General features: G+C 29.6%; 2 protein-coding genes across 2 annotated transcripts; both read right to left on the reverse strand.

Moving 5' to 3' along the window:
* Positions 1-11,572: 11,572 nt before the first annotated feature.
* On the reverse strand, positions 11,573-14,923 carry LOC129908162 (uncharacterized). Its single transcript, XM_055984491.1, has 4 exons — positions 14,641-14,923; positions 14,378-14,533; positions 12,226-12,816; positions 11,573-12,146 (listed from the first exon to the last, which is right to left on the reverse strand). Exons 1-4 carry the CDS (start codon positions 14,814-14,816, stop codon positions 11,573-11,575), a joined length of 1,497 nt encoding a protein of 498 aa, XP_055840466.1. The 5' UTR covers positions 14,817-14,923.
* A 1,871-nt stretch (positions 14,924-16,794) lies between these two features.
* Positions 16,795-18,026, reverse strand: LOC129909178 (uncharacterized). The gene is made up of 2 exons (XM_055986187.1): positions 17,711-18,026; positions 16,795-17,643 (listed from the first exon to the last, which is right to left on the reverse strand). The coding sequence occupies exons 1-2, from the start codon at positions 17,777-17,779 to the stop codon at positions 16,930-16,932; spliced, it is 783 nt and encodes a 260-aa protein (XP_055842162.1). The 5' UTR covers positions 17,780-18,026; the 3' UTR covers positions 16,795-16,929.
* Between the last annotated feature and the right edge of the window lie 1,556 nt (positions 18,027-19,582).

Here is a 19,582-nt window from a genome sequence, read left to right on the forward strand (position 1 = left end):
TCGGTTGATAAATAAATTTATTACGCAAAAACAAAATAATGCAAAAATAAAAAATTCCAGAGGGATTTCCCCCCTTATGATAAAAGACATGTGAGGCATAATCGAACTGGCTATCTTAGCTTGTCATTTATCTTTATTTTCCCTTCACAAAATACCTGACAAAACAACAGAACACTGTGAAAATGAATTTTACATCTGGATTTATAAAGTTAAACAGACCTCCAGAGAGCAGTTTAAATTTGTTTGGATTTAATGAAATTGGATTTAAAAAAATGGATTTAAGATTGGATTTAAGTAGTGAATATTATGGAATTGGATTTATTTTTGACATTTGACATTGCTTACACCAGATGTATTTTTTAAACTAGTGAATAATATGGTCGTAAGACTTTAATTTCAGGGAGCAGAAACAATATTCATTCAATAGTATTAAAAAGTACTCACTAATAAAATGCACTGAAAAACGCAGCCCTGGAGCGTAAATAATAGAACTAAAATATGAAATCTTTTCTCTTCTCTTTGATAAGAGTCAATACATGTTTCTCTTTAAATTTGTTTTTTTTTTTTTTTTTTTTTAATAAAATACCTAAATTCGATATACAAACAAATCAAAATGCAACAACAAATGTGAATGCAGGTGTATTAGTTAGATGAACAATTGTTATTATAGTTGAATTTGTGCATTAATCGTCGATAGAAGTTTACTAATTTATTACTAAACTTTTTGTGAAGGAAGTTCTATTTCTCCAAACTATTTGTCTAGTTTGTGTTTTAAACTTAATTTGCTAATAATTATGTTCACCCGACGACGTAAAAGGATAGCAGAAACACCTGAGCAAAGAAGCATCCGTCTGGCAAAATGTAGAGAATATGCCAGGATTAGAAATTTAAATGAAACTCCTTTACAAAGAGAAAGACGACTGTCTTATAGCAGAAAATATTCACGAATGCTAACAAGAAGAAATAATAGACGAAGGAAAATGCAAATTAAAAATGATGCATTGTTCAAAATTAAAATTGAAGATAAACCATTAAGACAGCATGTCGCAAGAAAACCGAAACCTAAAACACTTCCATATGAACATGACTTTAAGACAGTTCCACCTGAGGAAGATGTTGAATTCGATTGGCAGGATGTGTTCACTACCAGACTTGGTCTACAGGAAAACTTAATGCAGGAACCTGAAATCGAACTTGATAAAGGAATTGAAGGATGTAAGAATTGTGGTAAAAGGCTAAATAAGGGAGTCAACATAAAACGAGAAATAGATGATGAATTAGACTTCACAAGTATACCTCTTCCTTCTCTGAGTGTCCTATTTACCACAGAAACAGATGAAGAATCCATTGAAGTTGAACCGGAAGTGAAGCATGAAATTGATAACTAATAATTTTGTGCAGGCGGAAGTAAATACTGTACAAAACTTATTTAAATTTGGAATTAAAATGGAAACTGAAACAGGATCCAAAGCAGTTTGGAAATTATATTATATCAGAGTTAAACTCTAAAACTTAGCCATAAGTTATTCCTACTTTCTAATGTTTTCTTGTACATATATAAAAAAAAAATTCTAGTTTTGTTGGCCAAGGCCTTCAAGAAATTTTGAAATATTTTGAATTATTTTATACGAAGGACGTAGGTATTATTTATGTTTTAACTTTTTATGTTTTGTTATTTATATTATATAACTTTATTTTTTTAACAAAATATTTATGGTCTATGTAATACTTACCAATGAATTAAAGTGTGTTACTTAAAAATGCCTAAACGAACAAATTTTTCACAGAATGAAAGTAGGTACTTACCTACATTGAGAAGGTTGGTAATTGGTATCATCGTCAAAGTAGGCAAGTAGAATTTTGGTGTTTAACTGTCTAAAAATTTGGAAATAACTTTTCCTATTCCTATAATAATACTATGCTTTCATTAAATATGTTCATGCTTTGACGAAGAGTCAATTGCCAAACATAACTAGAAATTTTGTAGGGAATTTTAAAAAGATATTGGGGCATATTTGTAGTTCTTGTCTAACTTAAACTGGAGTTTATCCAATGTAATTTAAATGGGATAAAGTCGAGTTTTTCTTAGAACTAGCTTAAACAGTTTCTATGAATATGCCCCATTATTGTATGTTATAAAATGCATTACTGGTTCTCGTGTAACTATACCTACTCGTATTTGATTTAAAATTTTGAGTTGCTAAAGATTTTTATTAGAGGAATGAAGTTGGTAATCCGGCAGCTAAACATTCTTAATCGTTTGAGTGTTTGACTGCTTCCTAAAATTAAATTTTTCAAGGTCTAAATAAAATATTTGCTGTAAGCGTAAGCGTGATTTGAAAAGTCTTATTTTTAAAGAAAAAAAAACGTTGATTTGTGAGTTTGAGTTGAAGATTTGTCAAAAAAAGAGGTTTTTCCATTCCAATTTTTTAATTTAACAACAACTTTTAGATGATCTTATCGAAAATGTTGTCATGAAATTGTAGGGAAGAAGTTTGTGCAATTTTGCTGTGCTTTTTCTGACTAAATAGCAACTTTTTCGAAATTTGAAGTTTCAATAAAAATAACTATATTTTTTTAACCTAAAAAACTCTAGAAGAAAATATATTATGTAAATTGTTTATCGTGAAATGAATGCTAATTGAAAAATTTTCATTTGGGTATTTTATAACCTGCCTAAAAAGTCAAAAAAATCTCATATCCGCAAGGCGCAATTTTGAAGGTTAAACCACAAAAAATTCACAAAATTAGCAAAAAAGACTGCAATTTACAATTCGGTGTACTCGAAAGGAAATTACTTGAAACAGCATTTTATATTTTGTCGTTGCTTACCACTTTTACGATTCTTGAAAAAAATGTTTGTATTTTACGGTTTTAAAGTTAAAATAGACAAATCCGACTGAATTGGTTATATATACATATTTTAGTATTTGTTTGAGTTCTTAATAAATTTCTTTAAAAAAAATTATGAGAGAATTTCAACAACAAGGGAATTTTAAACAATTTTGTTTGTATTTTTTGACTGGGAAATAGGATGGAATATAAAAACTGGAATGTTGAACTGATTGATGCAACTGGCCAGCAAAATTTTTACACAAAATATACTTTTCTAAAAGTGTTATTATTAAGTGATGAATTACTCGAATTTGAAGTCAGAAATATTCAATTAGCCTGCGTTTTTTGAAATATTACCGTTATAAAATGCTTAAAAAATGTTTTTTTTTCTATCGGCAATATTTCAAAAAGAGAGTCCAGTAAAATTTTTCTTTCGTACTTGAGGTCAGCACTAAAACATTCAGAAAAGTATATTTTGGTTCTTGTGGTAAAAATTTTGATGACCAGTGTAATGGGAAACCGAAATATGGACCATTATCGATAGACAAACAACATAACTGACTTACAGAATTGCATTGTGAAAATGAATAAATTGTCTTTATTGAAAAAAAAGTATTATACCTATGTAATTTTAATTTCTTTTCCATTTTTGTTGATGATCAATGTCTACGTTGAAATAATCGATCTTCCAAATCATTTTCTTTGTCACTGAAATATTATGTGTTAAGCTTCACTTAACGTATACAAATCTCATCTATAAACAAAAAATTTGCTTGCCCATGCATCGATACAAAGCAAAGAAAAATTTTTTTTTTTAAATTATGTAATAGGTAGGTACTTCTTATTATTCATGAAAATATGTGTCTCTTCAAAAAAAAAAAACTTAACAACTATGTATGTAAATGTTCAATACAAACTTAATGACAAACAAAAAAATCAAGTTTTCGAAGGAGGATTCTTAAAAATAATCTCCAATGTCGACAGCAGACCAATAACTCTATAGTTCTCTTCACGCAAAGCAAAATCTTCCAATGGCTTTAAATGTTCCAAAGCTTGTCTATAAGTTTCAACGATCGGCTCCGACATCACCTGCGGACCACCACCATCTTCTGAATTCACATCAAAACACCCATCATCGTCTTGACTCAAATCCACAAGTTTATCCCTCTTAATCTCGGTTTGCGAATCCGAATCATCATCGTCGGCGTTCTTATTTATACCATAAAAATCTTCTAAAGTTTCCTTAAATGATCTCTTTGAATTCTTTTTTGGATTAATAACTGGAGGGAAATGTTCAAAAGGTTGTTTCAAAATAACTGTCCTTTTTACTTTACGCGCATTAATTATCGCTTCTTCTTCAATCAAAGGTGCCATTTCGTCATCATTTAGTATAGTCGCAGTGGGATCTATAGAATGTATCAGCTCCACCAAATCCAATGATAACCTTGTTTTTTTTCGATCTCTTCCACGTAATTCATCCCAACTACCCAAATGTGATCTTCGAAACCTTCGCAACCAATAGTCATCAATAGCTACGGTTAATGTGGCGCCTAATAGATTTCGAACATCTGTAGCAATCCGCTGCAGCTCACGTCTTGATGTACACAATGTATTACCAAATTCTGGATGATATTGGGCCCTCTCCACCCACTTGTAAACGGTATCATTGATCAATCTGATAACACGCACTCTTTCCTCTAAAGCGGCAGCTTCTTTTTCCAACCTGGCCTTTTCTTCTTCTTCGAAACCAGGTGGCGCCTTAAGTTGCAATTGTGGTATAGCTCCAGTGGCTAAGCGCCTGAAGCCAACGTGCCACGGATAAAAATGATTCGAACAAATATAAGGCCTTCGTATAACTTGAAGTGCTTCCTTCGATTCGTGACAAATAGCTAGCCAAGTTTCGTAGACTGGACTATCACGTTGGGGAAAGTTGAAAAACTTTAGATCTCTGTTATCGCGAGAATTCGATCGACAACCGTATATTGCGCACTTTCTTACATCGGGCATTGTCGAAAAGTTTTATTTTATTTCAAAACGGCAAGAGAACCTGTGATACTTTAAACAATAATCTTCAAAATCGACTTTTTTCTAACAAACCCTCGCCAGATTTTTATTAAAAACAAAAATAAATTGAAAAAAAAATTAAAATCTCCAACCACGCCAGCGATGTTAACGAACACAAGCAAGTAAGTGAAACAAACAAATTGCTTGGGTCTAGGAAACCGCACTGACTCTGCTCTCTACAACAAACCTGAATAATACAGTCCGCTGGCGCTGGCTGACGCTGGCCCAGTACCTACGACAGTAGTTTGATCTCCCTCTTGCACAGTATTTTCCCTCCGGATTCAGTCGGTCCCTCTACAAACTTGCTGTTCGTGCAGGGGTTATCGTTTATTGTCTCGTTGTTCAGCCGGGGCTGTTACATGCAGAGCAAGTTTTTTATGTGCGAGTGCGATGACGGCAGAACTATATTTACTGCCTATGTATAGTTATATGAATGTGATGTAGGTATATTAATAGAACAACCGTTGTGGATGAATATATAGACATACTATATACAACAAACAAATGTAGGTATAGGCTTTCAGACTTGAGAAAGACTGGTTTCTTCGGAACTGATATAGCAACAGCACTTTAGGTATATGACAACGACGACGAAGAAAAGAGGCAATAGTTGTTGTTGTTGTTGGAGAACTATATTATGCTAAGGGAATTCAGAGTGCAGACTTTCGGAAGTAAAGAAAAAGTATCTTTTGGATTCTTCATCTCTCTTTAATCGCCACCGAGCAGCTGTAGATGGATAAGCAAATGTAAAAGAAAAAAATATTGTAAGATGAGGAACATTTTAAACACTCGATTTCATACGATTTAGGGTGGTAATGGTGATGATAACGATAGAAAATGGGATTTGAAGTAGGTTAGTTGTAAGTTGTTTTTCTTGTACCTATTTTTTTAGTGTATCAATTTATTTATATTTTATAGGTACATATATTTTAAGTGACCTTCGGCTTCGATACTTATGTATAAGAGATATAGGTAAGTAGGTATATAAAGAGAGGTAAGGAACAATAAATGTCAAAGAATACAATTTTATAACAAGATTCCGATACATGTGTTAAGGGATGTTTATACTATACCTGTTGATATCATACAACAATGGTAGTGCAAATTATGGTTTTCCTGTTAAGTGGGTGTGTAATGTGTATAGGTAGGTAGATTATGTGTGTAGGTATTTTGCAGGATATGAAAATAATTCGGTCAAATTTAATAACTTTATAATTAGACAGACTAGGTACAGTGAGTTGCACTCGATTAGGTCCAATTTTTTTTGTCTTAGTTGATTTCGGCTCTTAAAAACAAATTTTTGGTTAAAATCATTTATCGCAAATCAAATATAACTTATTAACAAAAAAAAAAAAAAATAAACAATTATGGACACCAAGTGCCAAGTGTAAATGTATTTTTTTTTTTTTTAATCAAAATCACTAGAGGCGTTTTCGAGAAAAAAACTATTTTGTTCGAATGGCAAGTACCGTTAATTTTGATCGTAAGAAACAATCAATTTCCTTTCTAGGGAATCACCACCTTAACCCTTAACTATCAGGTATAAGGTAAATCGCTTTAGACAGACAGAAGAAAAAAATTGTGAGACCCACTTTTTTCCGCATTCTCTATCATCGTAATGTCATGTTTGATTATTAACCGATTTTTGTTACCAAATCGAAACTTACCTACTCTATAGTGCTATAGTACCTATATCGCAAGTCAAATGTTATAATGGATTAGGTTTTCGAGATATATTATTTCAAAGTATTTTGTTCTTGTTAAGTAATAAATGATTTAATTTTATAAAATAAAATATTGCACGACTGGGTCGCACGTACTTACTCTTGGAATTTAAAATGCTAAAATTTTTACGACTTATTTATAATTTGGTACATTTATAGGAAAATAAAAAAAAATTAAAAAAATACAAAGTTCGATCTTCAAATGAAAAACACATCTCTTTAAAATTAAATCAAGCTCCAAAAAAAGTATGCAGTTAAATTTCTTTTATAAAAATGCATTCTGAGGTTTAAAAAACTTCAAAAACTTCTAAAGCCAAAATTTTAGAAATATCTAATGTCTCGTTTTCGAAAATTCGATTTATAAAAAAAAAAACAATTTTCAATTTTTCAAATTCCAAAAATAATTTGTTTTTTAAATTTAATTTTTGATTTATATAAAAACTATAAAAGTGCTTTTGTTTAAAAAATTTCTTTGAAATGAAGCAAATCGCTTGGGAGAAAATAGGACTAAAAAAAAAAGATTCTATGGCAGGTACCGTTAATAACGATTTTTGAAAAAAAAAAACTTTTTTCATGAAAGATAGAACTTGTTTAAGTTTTATTATGATTCGCTTGGAGGTAAAAATCACTCAACCCCAAAAAACACGATGCAGTATTGTTATGTTCTTATCTTTCAAATTTTCAATGTCGTGCATTTTAACTGGTTTCGTTATTTTGCCAGTAAAATGTTGTATCAACATTTAATTTTTCTTAATATGAGAAAATATTACGTATACACCACAGTGTCCGTATTAATTTTAAAAATTGATAAAAATGATCCATGGCTTTTCAACCATTTTATAAATTAATATACGTATACGTTTAGATTAAAAACGTCATAACTCAAAAACAATACTTACTACAAAGTCGGTAAAATTAATTTTTTTTATAGGTACCGTATAGAAACTACGTGTGATTTAGGTGTTATATATAAAGTAGGTTTATGTATAGACTGTATATATGTACATGAAACATGACACTACCAATGTTTACGAAAACCACTGTAACGATTTATTGTAACCAAATTTTTTCATCGGATTAATTTACTTATACTCCAGTCAAAGCGTCATTTGACCTTGCGCTGAGACTGAGAGGCACTGTCAGTTTTTATTTCATGGATCGATAGGGGTATATTTAAAAGGCTTAAACCCAATTTCTCACCACCTGATCATTCTTTTTAGCGGAGTTATTCACAAAAATGCATTTTTTTGGGATATTTTACTTCTAAGCTAATATCTTTGCTCCAGATTGTCGTAGACCAAAAAATAAACATACATTCTCTTCTTTATAATATTTTCTATCGTTATATGTAATTTCATTGTATTTGAGTGAGTAAATATAAAATGGCAGCCATTTAAAGTCAAATTCTTATTGTTAAAAAACACATTTTTGTCATTATTTCGAAAAAAGCTTATTTCATGATTGACATTTTTCTAACCAATTTTGTAGCTCTGTCCATGTCCTGCATTTTAAAGAAAAAATGAGCTCTTAATCACCAAAGATGGCCGAGCAATTGATAAATGAACGCATGCAAAACCGGTGCGAAAACACCCAAAAATATCGTTTTTTGGGAATAACTCGACTTCAGAATGTCCTACGGCAAAAAATAAAGCAATGAATTGTTCGTTTCAACATTTTCTATCAATTTAGTGCACATTCTTTTTGTTGAAACAAATAAAAAATAAGTAATATTAAGTCAAAGTCGTTTTTTTTGTTTAGCAAACTCTTGCCTTATTATTTTGCAAACGGTTTAAGTATTGGCTAAGAAAATAAAATATTATTGCAGTCCTTTAAATTATCTAGAAATTAGAAATTAGAAAACATTTTTATTCATTCTTTTTCCATTTACAATTTAAACTTATAGTGCAAAACAAAATAGTGTTAAAAAGAATAAATAATAGCTATCATTCTTTAACTTAAAGTTAGTGTTGAATGATACATTTTTTAATTAAATTTTACAATAATAGGAAACTGTTGTGGGGTGACAATCAGTAATATGATAATAAACAATAATTCAATAAGTTAAGGTATTCAATAAATATTTTAGTGATAATTCAAATTATGTAGAAAAATAAACAATTCATCAAAATAATTCGTAAAAAAGAAGCAAAATGATACAAATTATATAGAAAAATAAACAATTCATCAAAATAATTCGTAAAAAAGAAGCAAAATGATACATATGTACTTATATTAATATTATGATACAATTTTATACAATTTTTAACAATAGTTTTCAATAGAAATTAAGTCAATAGTGAAAAGCCAGTCTTTCAATTTTTTCAAGAAAGAGTTTAAGTTTTGAGTTTTTCTGATAACCAGAGGTAATTTATTAAACGATTTTGGTGCTGTGGCAGTATAAAAGTTAGAGAAATGAGTTTTGTGGGCAGTAGGTTCATTTACAAGATGCATGTTGTTTATTCTAAGATTGTATAACTGCGAGTTCCGACTAGGAATATTACCACTTTGTTTGAAAAATTCTTTTAGCACTTTAAAAATATAAAGATGTCTCATAGGTAGAATTCGCAATTCCTTGTATAAGGGCCAACTTTCTGTTAAACGATTTTTGTTGCAAATAATTCGAACAAGATGTTTTTGAGCAATCAATAAAGGTCTAAAAGTATTTGCATAGGAACCACCCCAGCTAGATAACCCGTACTGTAGTTTAGAATGTGCAAGACCATAATAAATTGAAGTTAGAACCTTTCTAGAGCAGAATGGTTTTAAAAGATACATTTTTCTCGTTATGAGCATCATATGATTTTTGATGTTGTTACTATGGTCTTTCCAATTAAGGTTAGAATCAATTGTAACACCCAGATATTTGAAACTATTCACTGAATCAACTTTGAAACAAGAATCGGAACAAGAATATTTATGTTGGAAATTAGGTTTACCACAATCGTGAATTGGAAATGTGAATTGTCTACAGCTTGGAGCATGAAAAAATAAATTATAGTTACAAACACGATGACCAGTTGTTTTAAAATTCATGAACTTCGTTTTTTCACTTATAATTAACTTGTGGTTAAAAAACCAAGTTCTTAGTACTTCAAGATCCTCTTCAATTTGCAAAACACAATTTAATTCCGAATTTGACTGGTAGGTAAATGATATATCGTCTGCAAATGCCGTCGAAAGGCCATTCAATCGCAGCTCAAAAATTGAGTTTATATACACAAGGAAAAACAAAGGACCGAGTACAGATCCCTGTGGAACTCCACTTTTTAAAAATCGGGCTTCACTATGTGTACCGTTAACAACAACTTTTTGAACTCTTTCATTCAAGTAGGATTTTAACCATTGAAAAATTACTCCTCTAAATCCTGCATTATACAACTTATTTAATAATAACTCATGGTCAACCATATCGAATGCTTTCGTCATATCGATGAAAATAGCCATTGTAGATTTATTTTTATTTAAGCTGCTATAAAGTTGACTACATAGCCTAAGAATGGCATCTTCAGTTGATTTACCAGAGCGGAAACCAAATTGATTTTCGTTGAAAAATTTGTTTTTATCTAGGTAAGAAGTAATTCTTTTGATCATTAATTTTTCAAATATTTTTGAAAAAGTTGGAAGAATAGAGATAGGTCGGTAGTTAAGCATATTTTTTCGATCACCCTTTTTAAAGAGGGGAATAACTTCCGCACACTTAAACTGAGTTGGAAAACAACCTTGTTCAACACTTAAGTTAAATATGTAACTTAAAACATCAGAGACATAAAATGCAATTTTTTTAAGTAAGTTACTAGATATTCCATCTGAAGTGCAAGAGTTTTGGTTTTTCTACAATTCAAAAAAAAATTTAGCTTTCTACGACCCACGGGAGCCGAGTTATTATAATTTTAAGAAAGCATTAATCCGTAAGAAAATTCAAAAAAATTTCCCTTGTTTATGATTCGAATACTAGTTCTCAGTGAGAGGGGTTGTTTTCATTGTTTCTTGTTATAAGAGAATTTGTCTTATGTTTTTTCGTTGGTCATTTGGACCTTTTTTAAAAAATTAATTTCTCGGCTCGTGTGGGTCGTAGAGTGCTAATTTTTTTTTTAAATTGTAGATAATTTAAAGGACTACAATAATATTTTATTTTAATAGCCAATACTTGCACCGTTTGCAAAATAATAAGGCAAAAGTTTGCTAAACAAAAAAACGACTTTGACTTAATACTACTTATTTTTTATTTGTTTCAACAAAAAGAATGTACACTAAATTGATAGAAAATGTTGAAACAAACAATTTATTGCTTTATTTTTTGCCGTAGGACATTCTGAAGTCGAGTTATTCCCAAAAAACGATATTTTTGGGTGTTTTCGCACCGGTTTTGCATGCGTTCATTTATCAATTGCTCGGCCATCTTTGGTGATAAAGAGCTCATTTTTTCTTTAAAATGCAGGACATGAACAGGGCTACAAAATTGGTTAGAAAAATGTCAATCATGAAATAAGCTTTTTTCGAAATAATGACAAAAATGTGTTTTTTAACAACAAGAATTTGACTTTAAATGGCTGCCATTTTATATTTACTCACTCAAATACAATGAAATTACATATAACGATAGAAAATATTATAAAGAAGAGAATGTATGTTTATTTTTTGGTCTGCAACAATCTGGAGCAAAGATATTAGCTTAGAAGTAAAATATCCCAAAAAATGCATTTTTGTGAATAACTCCGCTAAAAAGAATGATCAGGTGGTGAGAAATTGGGTTTAAGCCTTTTAAATATACCCCTATCGATTCATGAAATAAAAACTGACAGTGCCTCTCTGTACAAGGTGAGGCCTTTTTTTCCGACGCTTTGACTGGAGTATTATGAAGTAACACAAATATAAGGCTGCAAAAGAAACTTAAAAAAAAATAAAAAACACTTGTTTTTTTATAGTTTTTTTTAATAAAAATAATTTGATCAATCTACACAATTGTTACTTTTTAAGACTGTATCTATTTCCCTTATAAGTATGAAAGCAGTAGAATCTCCTAATTCTATTGCATAATTTTTCAACAAATCCAAACAATCTCGTGCCTCTTCACAAGTTTGTATCTGTGTTTCATCAAAATTTTCCGGGTTTACCGGTTCTGATTTAATAACAGTACTATTTATTTCTTCACTCGGTACAACTTCTTCTAATCTGTTATCTTCTTGTGATATCAAATTATCATTTTCAATAGAAAATTTTTGTCGTAATTCTTCGATAATATCACGCATTTCCAGAGATTTATTATTCTTTACTGAAATTGGTTGATTACAATTTTCGAGACTACGTTGCTTTGTGTAAACCCATACATCTTTGTTTGCGATTTCAGAACCTAAAATTAAAGCTGCTTCCTTGTATTTTGCACTTAGAATATAATCGGGAAGTTCAGCTCGAGGCCATGCGGCATTATAACGTGAAACAAAAGTCATCAAAACATGTCTTAGAAATTCTTCTTGTGAAATAGTTTCTTTCTCCGGATTTTCTTCCAATGCTGGAGTGTCGGATCTAAAAATTAAAGATAAAAAATGTCAAGTTAAAATCCGTATTCTTCAATTTAGTTAAAGTAAAAATAAAAAAATCTTACCCCAAGCGATTCAATGCCACGTCATTATCAGGTATTTGTATTTGATGTTCAACATCATCGTCATCATCTTCATTATCATCATCGATCACCGTAATGACTTCTTCAGTCTCCAAATCTTCAATTTCATCCATTGAAATAATTGATACATTATCTGATTCATCATTGATGTCCAAACCTCTTTCCTTGACAAATTTAGGCCATTCATCGATCATAATATCAGCAATAACAAGTGATTGAGGTTCCGGCGTTAAAACAATTCCTTTTGCATCACTCTCAGCTAATACTTTTTCAAATCTTTCATACCACAAATATCGACTTCCAATGGATGTGCTCAATAAAACAGCAGCTTCTTCAGCTTTGTTTTTTAGAATGTAATGGGGCATACCAACATTGGGTCGACCAGCGCGTGATCGACATCGGTTAAAGTAAGCAATTACCACATGATCGATAAATTCTTGTTGAACTTCAGTTTTGCTACTGTACGGATATATTGATACGTTTTGTGGGTTCTTTTCAAAAAGTTGCTGGACAGAAGAGGCAGTTTGGTTTTCTTCTTCATCATCGACAAGGATAAAAAATGAATCGATTGGTCTAGAAAATTATAAAAAACAAATATGATAAGATATTAAAAAAAAAGGTTGAAAGGATCAATTTGTATCTTCTTCTCCTACCAGACTACTTTTTCCCTACCAAATCAGCTTACGAAACACCTGTAATTGTTCAATATTAAAAAAAATATTTTTTAAGATTAAAATAAAAATATAATTATTTAATTAATATAAGTACCAATAAGAAACTTGGTAGAAATGTTTCATATACAATAAGAATAAATAAAAATGTTTTGGCAAGCTGAAATGTTTGTTCGCTACGCTAAATAGAATTACATAAATTAAAATCAATTCAATGCGATTTCACTTGAAAAAACTTTTTTTTTTAAATGTTATTAAAACCGCATCCAGAACCTTAGGTGAAATCAAGTTGCAAAAATTTTTTAGACATATACAAATTTTGTAAATGTATGTTTTTGATAAGAAAATGTTTACAAAAAAAAAATCGTTCCTTAAAGGAAAAAACTAAAACAAACATCTTAAATCAAATTGAACTTAAAAACAAGTACATATGTATAATTAATTTTTTTATTATTAAAATGCATTTTCAAAAAATAAAAATGCAAAATCGTTTAAAAAAAATATTTTTTTATAAATAATTTTTTTTAAATTGAAAACTAAAATAAGTTTGAGATGCAATTTTTTAGAAATTGGTAATCAACACCAAAAACAAAAATTTCAAAATCAAATTTTTTCTAAAAATCAAAAAATTTAGTTTGTCAAAATTTTATTTTTGATTTATAATAATACAAATCATTTTTCGTTTTATTCGTACAAAACTGACAGTTTTGTGTGAATAAAATTTTTTCAGAATGATTCCGGACGCTTCCGGACTGCCAATCGAAAACGCCAATAGTTAGTTGTTAAGGAGAAATTCAGAATATAAAAAAACAGGTACCTTTAATAATGATTTTCAAAAAAAAAAATATCGAGCTGCAGCCTAAACCAATGAAGCGATCAACTTCAAACTTCGTAGTTTTTTTTGAAAAATCAATTTTAGGAAATGAATCGTTGAATTTATTTTAAACCTTGTTTTTATGTAATTTTTTTTTTGAAACCCCTCTTTGAATAAAAAAAAATTAGGCAACCTAAAGAATCAGCTAGAAATTCATACATTTTCAATATTTTTTTGTCAGAATTTAGCGGACAAAATTTTATGTTATTTTTAAGTTTTTGTTATTTTTTATTAATTTTTTTTTTTAATCTTAAGTTTTTCAAGCAACATTTAATATAAGAGCAAAGATACTTTGGAAATACGCAACAGCTTAATTTTCAACAAAAAAATTAAATAACGGATATTTTTTCAAATAGGTCCTTAATATCTCATCTTTACCAACTTTTACCAAAAGAGGAAGTACGTATACGTACCTACCTAGAATTTGCTTTTTTACCTAACCTACAAATTCTCTTGCAAATGATCTTGAATATTGTACCTACCTGCATACATAGATAATTATGCCACATTAACAAAACAGATTTTTAACACGATACACGAGAAACTTTTAATTATAACATCAATATCGGTTAAACTTAAATCCACCTACCTTTCAGGCTCTTTTTTGTATGCCTCTGGCGGGAAAAGAGTTGGTACGTAATTTACTTTCATTGGATCCGTCGATTTGCGTTTTTTATCGAAATGATGGCAACATATTATTGAATCACTATTCGGTGTCCATCGATTTCCATCGGCATCGACACCACTGGAATACAAAAATAGTAGTGATAAAGTACTTATTTTTGTACGAAAGGAGTTAGAAATAAAGATAAATTTCCACTCATGTCTCTCATCATGATGGCTATTGCTTACTTTATCTTTCTAACTGCAGCAATCCATTCTCTTCGTTGGTGTGGTACCCCGGGGTTGGGAAAGTAATAGAAAAGTTCATTTTCTGAAATGAAATTATGATTAACACATCCAACGACACAACAACCAGCATCAGGATGTGGTTTTATTGTTTTTCTTCTTCCTTTTAATGCCGACATACTTTATTTAAATTATTTAAGATTTTTGTAATGTTTCACAATCAACTACTGATTACAAAAGAGCACACAGCACAAAACCAACTGAAACTATGACTAACATGTTAAAAACATCGGCAATATTATTCCGATGGGTATGTTTTTATTGTTGTCTTGCTTGCTCATTTCTGTTGAAGAGAAAATGTGTATTCAAATCTGTGTTGTTTGGTTGTTTTTTTTATTGCTTTTTTTGATTTTGTATGTAATTTTAGATTTTTGTCGATGTGTTCAAAGTTTGTATTTAATGCGCACAGGAAGAAAGAGAATATAAAGAGCAGAAATATGTTTGTCGTGTTCTTTCGTATACAACTTACTCAATTTTTAATTTGGTTGAATTTTGTGTGGTAAAAAAGTATTTTGCTACCTATTAACGTTTATTATGTTAAGGGTTTTCGATTTAAATAAACAAAAAATGATTAATAGAGGTACCTAGGTACCGAAATTTTTTTTAAATTTAAATTTAAGGTTGAAGGTTGATTTTAATCTATTTTCTATTAGATAAATTTATAAGAAATTATAAGGCAGGGTAGTAAGGTAAGATAGGTATAAATAAAATGCATGACTGGACTACTTTTATGACCTCCTACAAATAAGAGCTGAATGTAAGGAACCTAATGTTGGTCACACAAAAATGTGCCACATTTCCGAAAAGTTCTTAAATTAAACAGGTGGAAATATCCAATCTATAGGTACGAAAATGAAAAAAAAAAAAAATAAATTGCACGACTGGGGTCGCACTAACTTGCTCTTATGGTAAAAGTTACTCAAATGTTAAGGCTTTTCATTGAACAAAATAAGGGAAAATTCCAAATTTGATATTTTCACGGAATTTCATAAGTGGTACAAAAAAAATAAAATCTTTTCTTATAAATAATTAAATACCGTTTTAAATGCTCTTTTGAAAAAAAAACCTAAGTATGCCATTTTATTTCTTGTACAAAAAGGAATTTTTAGAAAAAAATTTTCGAAAATCGTTAGAGCCGTTTTTTAAAAAAATAATTTTTTATATATAAAAAATTTCTAACATTTTTCAAAAAAAAAGTTGGCATGCCATTTTGAAGAAATAATTAGTTTACATATAAAAACGGGACTTCAAAATTTTTTACCAACCCGTTTCCAAAAAAATTGATTTTTAAAAAAAAAATTTTGAAATATTTTTTGAAAATTCATAAATGTGTTTTTTGAAAAATTTAAAATTTTTTAAAATAACTATAGTTTAAAAGTTTCTGTACAAAAATTCGAAATATGGTTTGTCGTTTACGAAAAATTCATAAATCAAAAAAACCGTTAATAACGGTTCAAAAAATATTTTTTTTTATTTCCAAGGAAGCTTTTATGTGAACACAAATTTTAATCAAAATCGTTAGAGCCGTGACAGGTACCGTTAGTTTTGGTCCTAAAAAAAATTTCAATTTGTCCTCTAGGGAATCACCCAAAACTGTTAATTACCAAGTTTGAAGGAAATCGCTCCATTAGTTTAGGCGGTAGCTCGAGGTACACACAGACAGACAGACAGACAGAATTGCCGGACCCACTTTTTTGGCATTCTCCATCATCGAAAAGTCATGTAAAATTGTTATCTCGAGTTCGATTTTTTTTACGACATACCTATATCGCAAGTAAAAATGCTTCAATTTAATCCTTATCGCCAAGTTCAAAATTTAAAGAACAACATTTTAAGGAGCGAGTTAAATTTTCAAGGAGCTTGTTTGGCCATAAATAGCCGGCTTTTTCAACACTACTAATAACAGACACAGACAAAACCATCTGGACTTTTTAGATTGAACATTTCCTTGTCGGATAAAAATATTTTGCTCCAATTAATTGTCCAATAAATGCAATCCATTTAGCTAATAAATTTAGATTTTTGAGCAAATTGTTGATAGTAGGTATTAAAATAATACAAAACATAAAGTTTATTTTTTCAATTTATTTTTTCTCTTATAAAATACCTATTTATTATAAAAAATTAAACAATATTTACGTAATATTTAACTTTGCTTAAAATTCTTAAATACCTATTTGAACAAACAAATTTATTAAAGTATCTTAAAAATTAATGAAAATAGTAACTTAACTACACAGTACACACCCTTTTATTTAAAACTTCATTGAGTCGCTTAACTATTTCTAAAGCTCTCTTGTTTTTCGCTCTCTTACAATATTTTTTCAAAATTTCCACTCTTTTCAGTGCATCCTCATAAGTTCTAATTGAATCTTCAACAATTTCTCCTCCATCCGTCGTAGATCCCGTAGACCCCGCTAACTCTCCTTCTTCTTCTTCACTTTTACATCCGTTATGATCATCATTTACTACATCTGTTTCATCTTTAATCAATGGTCTGTTCCAACTTTCAATTCCTCTTTTTTGAAGATAATTCTCAAAAATATCTAACCACCCAAAATCAACATCAAATTCAAAGTGTGGCAGTTGATAGACTTTTCCAATTTCTACCGCTTTTAGATACACATCTTCGTCATTTATATCTATATCTAGCATGTGTTTACGTGCATGAAGAACCCACTCTGCAACACAGTGGTTAACACGATCGAGATCTTCTTTTAATACTTCAATATCCTTTGCTGTCAAATATCTTTTTGGCGGTGGAAGATTATTGCGAAAGTGCAGCACACATACCATTGGATTTTCTATAGAAATAATATTTGCTTTAGACTCTTCGCATGAGCTTAGCCAGGTATCATACTCTTTGGTGTGTCTTGGTGGGAAACGAAAAAAATTACTTGTCATTGATGGGCAGCCTTTGATACAACATTTTGTTTTTTTGGTAAGCTGAATGAAATTTTTATAAAAATTTTAGTTTGTTTAAAATTAAATTTGTAATCAAAAATTATTATACCTGTTTTTGTCGATGAACTGTAAATGGGTTATTCTTATTGTTCTCCATGACGACACAAGAGATCTGCATTGAAAATTGTTATACGTGTTACGTGTGGCCTATTTGGACTCCGATTGAGAAACTGATATTGTGAGATCGTCTCGATGAGTGCGATCTCTGCTCTTTCTCATATTATTTTAAGAAAGTGTTCTCTTTTGTTAAGCCGGAGAACTGGTTTTATGAAATGAAAGATGACGATTTTGAGAGACAAGTATGTAGGTAGGTACATATGTACATTTATACATATTCATGCAGTTAAAACAATAACAACACTCAACAAGTTATAACTGTAGATGAGAAAGAATGATGTGATGAGAAATTGAGAATGTAAAATTTCATTGTTTTGTTTTGAGTTCAGAAAAAAGAGAAGACGAGCAACTGTAGTAGTAAATGTTTAAGTATTGTTATGAGAATGTACATGCATTGATTGATCTTTGTTAGCTGCGTGTGGGGGGGGGGGGGGTAGTTTTAAGAGAATTATGCTAAATTATTTGTTTTTATTTTTTTGACAAACTTTCACCTGCAATCAGGAGCAAAGCAGTTATTGGCAGCTTATAAAATGGATAACTAATCAAAGCATACTTACTCTTAATCTGTCATATTGTTTTGAACTACATACTCGTTTGGAAATGTAGTATATAGGTTAAGTTAGCTAAAGAGTTTTTCTCTTCTTGATTCTTATTGTTGTATGATTGCGAAATTGCGATCAGTGTTGCCGGAAAGAAATTCTAGAGGGGAGTACAGCAGACAAAACTTAGAAGTACCTATATTGAAAAAAATAGTAGTACACTAGTTATCCAAACCAGGGTTGTAAAAATCATTTTATTATTAATGCATTTGCAAATTAATATACAAATTAAAAAAAAAAATTATTGCAAATAAAAAATTTCCATTGAAAAATTAAAATATTTATTGCAACTGAAAAATATTTGCATTGAAAAAAAAATATTTATTGCAACTAAAAATATTTTGAATTAAAAAAAATTTTATCGCAAATGAAAAAAAAATTGCATTGAAAAAAAAAATGTATTGCAAATAAAAATATTTTGAATTGAAAACAAAATTTTATTGCAAATAAAAAATTTTCTGCATTGAAAAAAAAATTGAATGCAAATACTTTTTTTAAATATTCGTCGAATTTCCTACAATTTTGAATATTTGACCATATCTACATTAGGTTCAATGATATAGTTGAAAAAGCTAATATATGGTCAAATAGTTAAAATTGTAAGAAAAAATATTTAATGCACACATTGAATATTATTTTTCAATGCAAAAAAATTTTTTATTTGCATTAAAAATTTTTTTTTTTCAATGCAAAATATTTTTATTTGCAATTAATTTTTTTTCAATTCAAATATTTTTTAGGTATAATACAAAATTTTTTTTCATGAAAATATTTTTCAGTTGCGATAGATATTTTTTTTAATGCTATTTATTTTTTGTTTGCAATATTTTTAAATCATTGTTAAACCTGCATCTTCTTCCTCATTCTGATATCGTCCATTTTCTTTTTAATTATTACGAACACATAAAAAAGATTTTCCGCGTCTGTGTTACTTATAAGTCATTAGAAAAAAAAAAACATTATCAGCTAATTTTGCATCAAATGTTCAGGAATAAAAAGGACGGGTAGCTTCATAAGACAAAATTTTGTTTGTTTTTGATGCATACTTATGTCGAATTCCTTTCAATTTTTTGAATCGCCTCAAAAAAATCGAATTTTTGGTCTTAAAAAGGAACATGAAAACAGACCGAATTCTTTTTGCGATTGTATGTGTGTCATTTGACAACAATTTTTACACGAACGTCAAGCTGAAACCAAAACAATTT

This window comes from Episyrphus balteatus, chromosome 2, assembly GCF_945859705.1.
Source record: "Episyrphus balteatus chromosome 2, idEpiBalt1.1, whole genome shotgun sequence".
In the NCBI taxonomy this organism is placed as follows: domain Eukaryota; kingdom Metazoa; phylum Arthropoda; class Insecta; order Diptera; family Syrphidae; genus Episyrphus; species Episyrphus balteatus.

Coding starts and splice junctions, on each gene's coding strand:
- LOC129908162 (XM_055984491.1), bottom strand. CDS start 14,816: ATGTCGGCATTAAAAGGAAGAAGAAAAACAATAAAACCACATCCTGAT. Junction 14,534..14,640: donor GCTGCAGTTAGAAAGATAAA/GTAAGCAATAGC, acceptor TTTGTATTCCAG/TGGTGTCGATGCCGATGGAA. Junction 12,817..14,377: donor TACAAAAAAGAGCCTGAAAG/GTAGGTGGATTT, acceptor ATAATTTTCTAG/ACCAATCGATTCATTTTTTA.
- LOC129909178 (XM_055986187.1), bottom strand. CDS start 17,779: ATGCAGATCTCTTGTGTCGTCATGGAGAACAATAAGAATAACCCATTT. Junction 17,644..17,710: donor CAGTTCATCGACAAAAACAG/GTATAATAATTT, acceptor AATTTCATTCAG/CTTACCAAAAAAACAAAATG.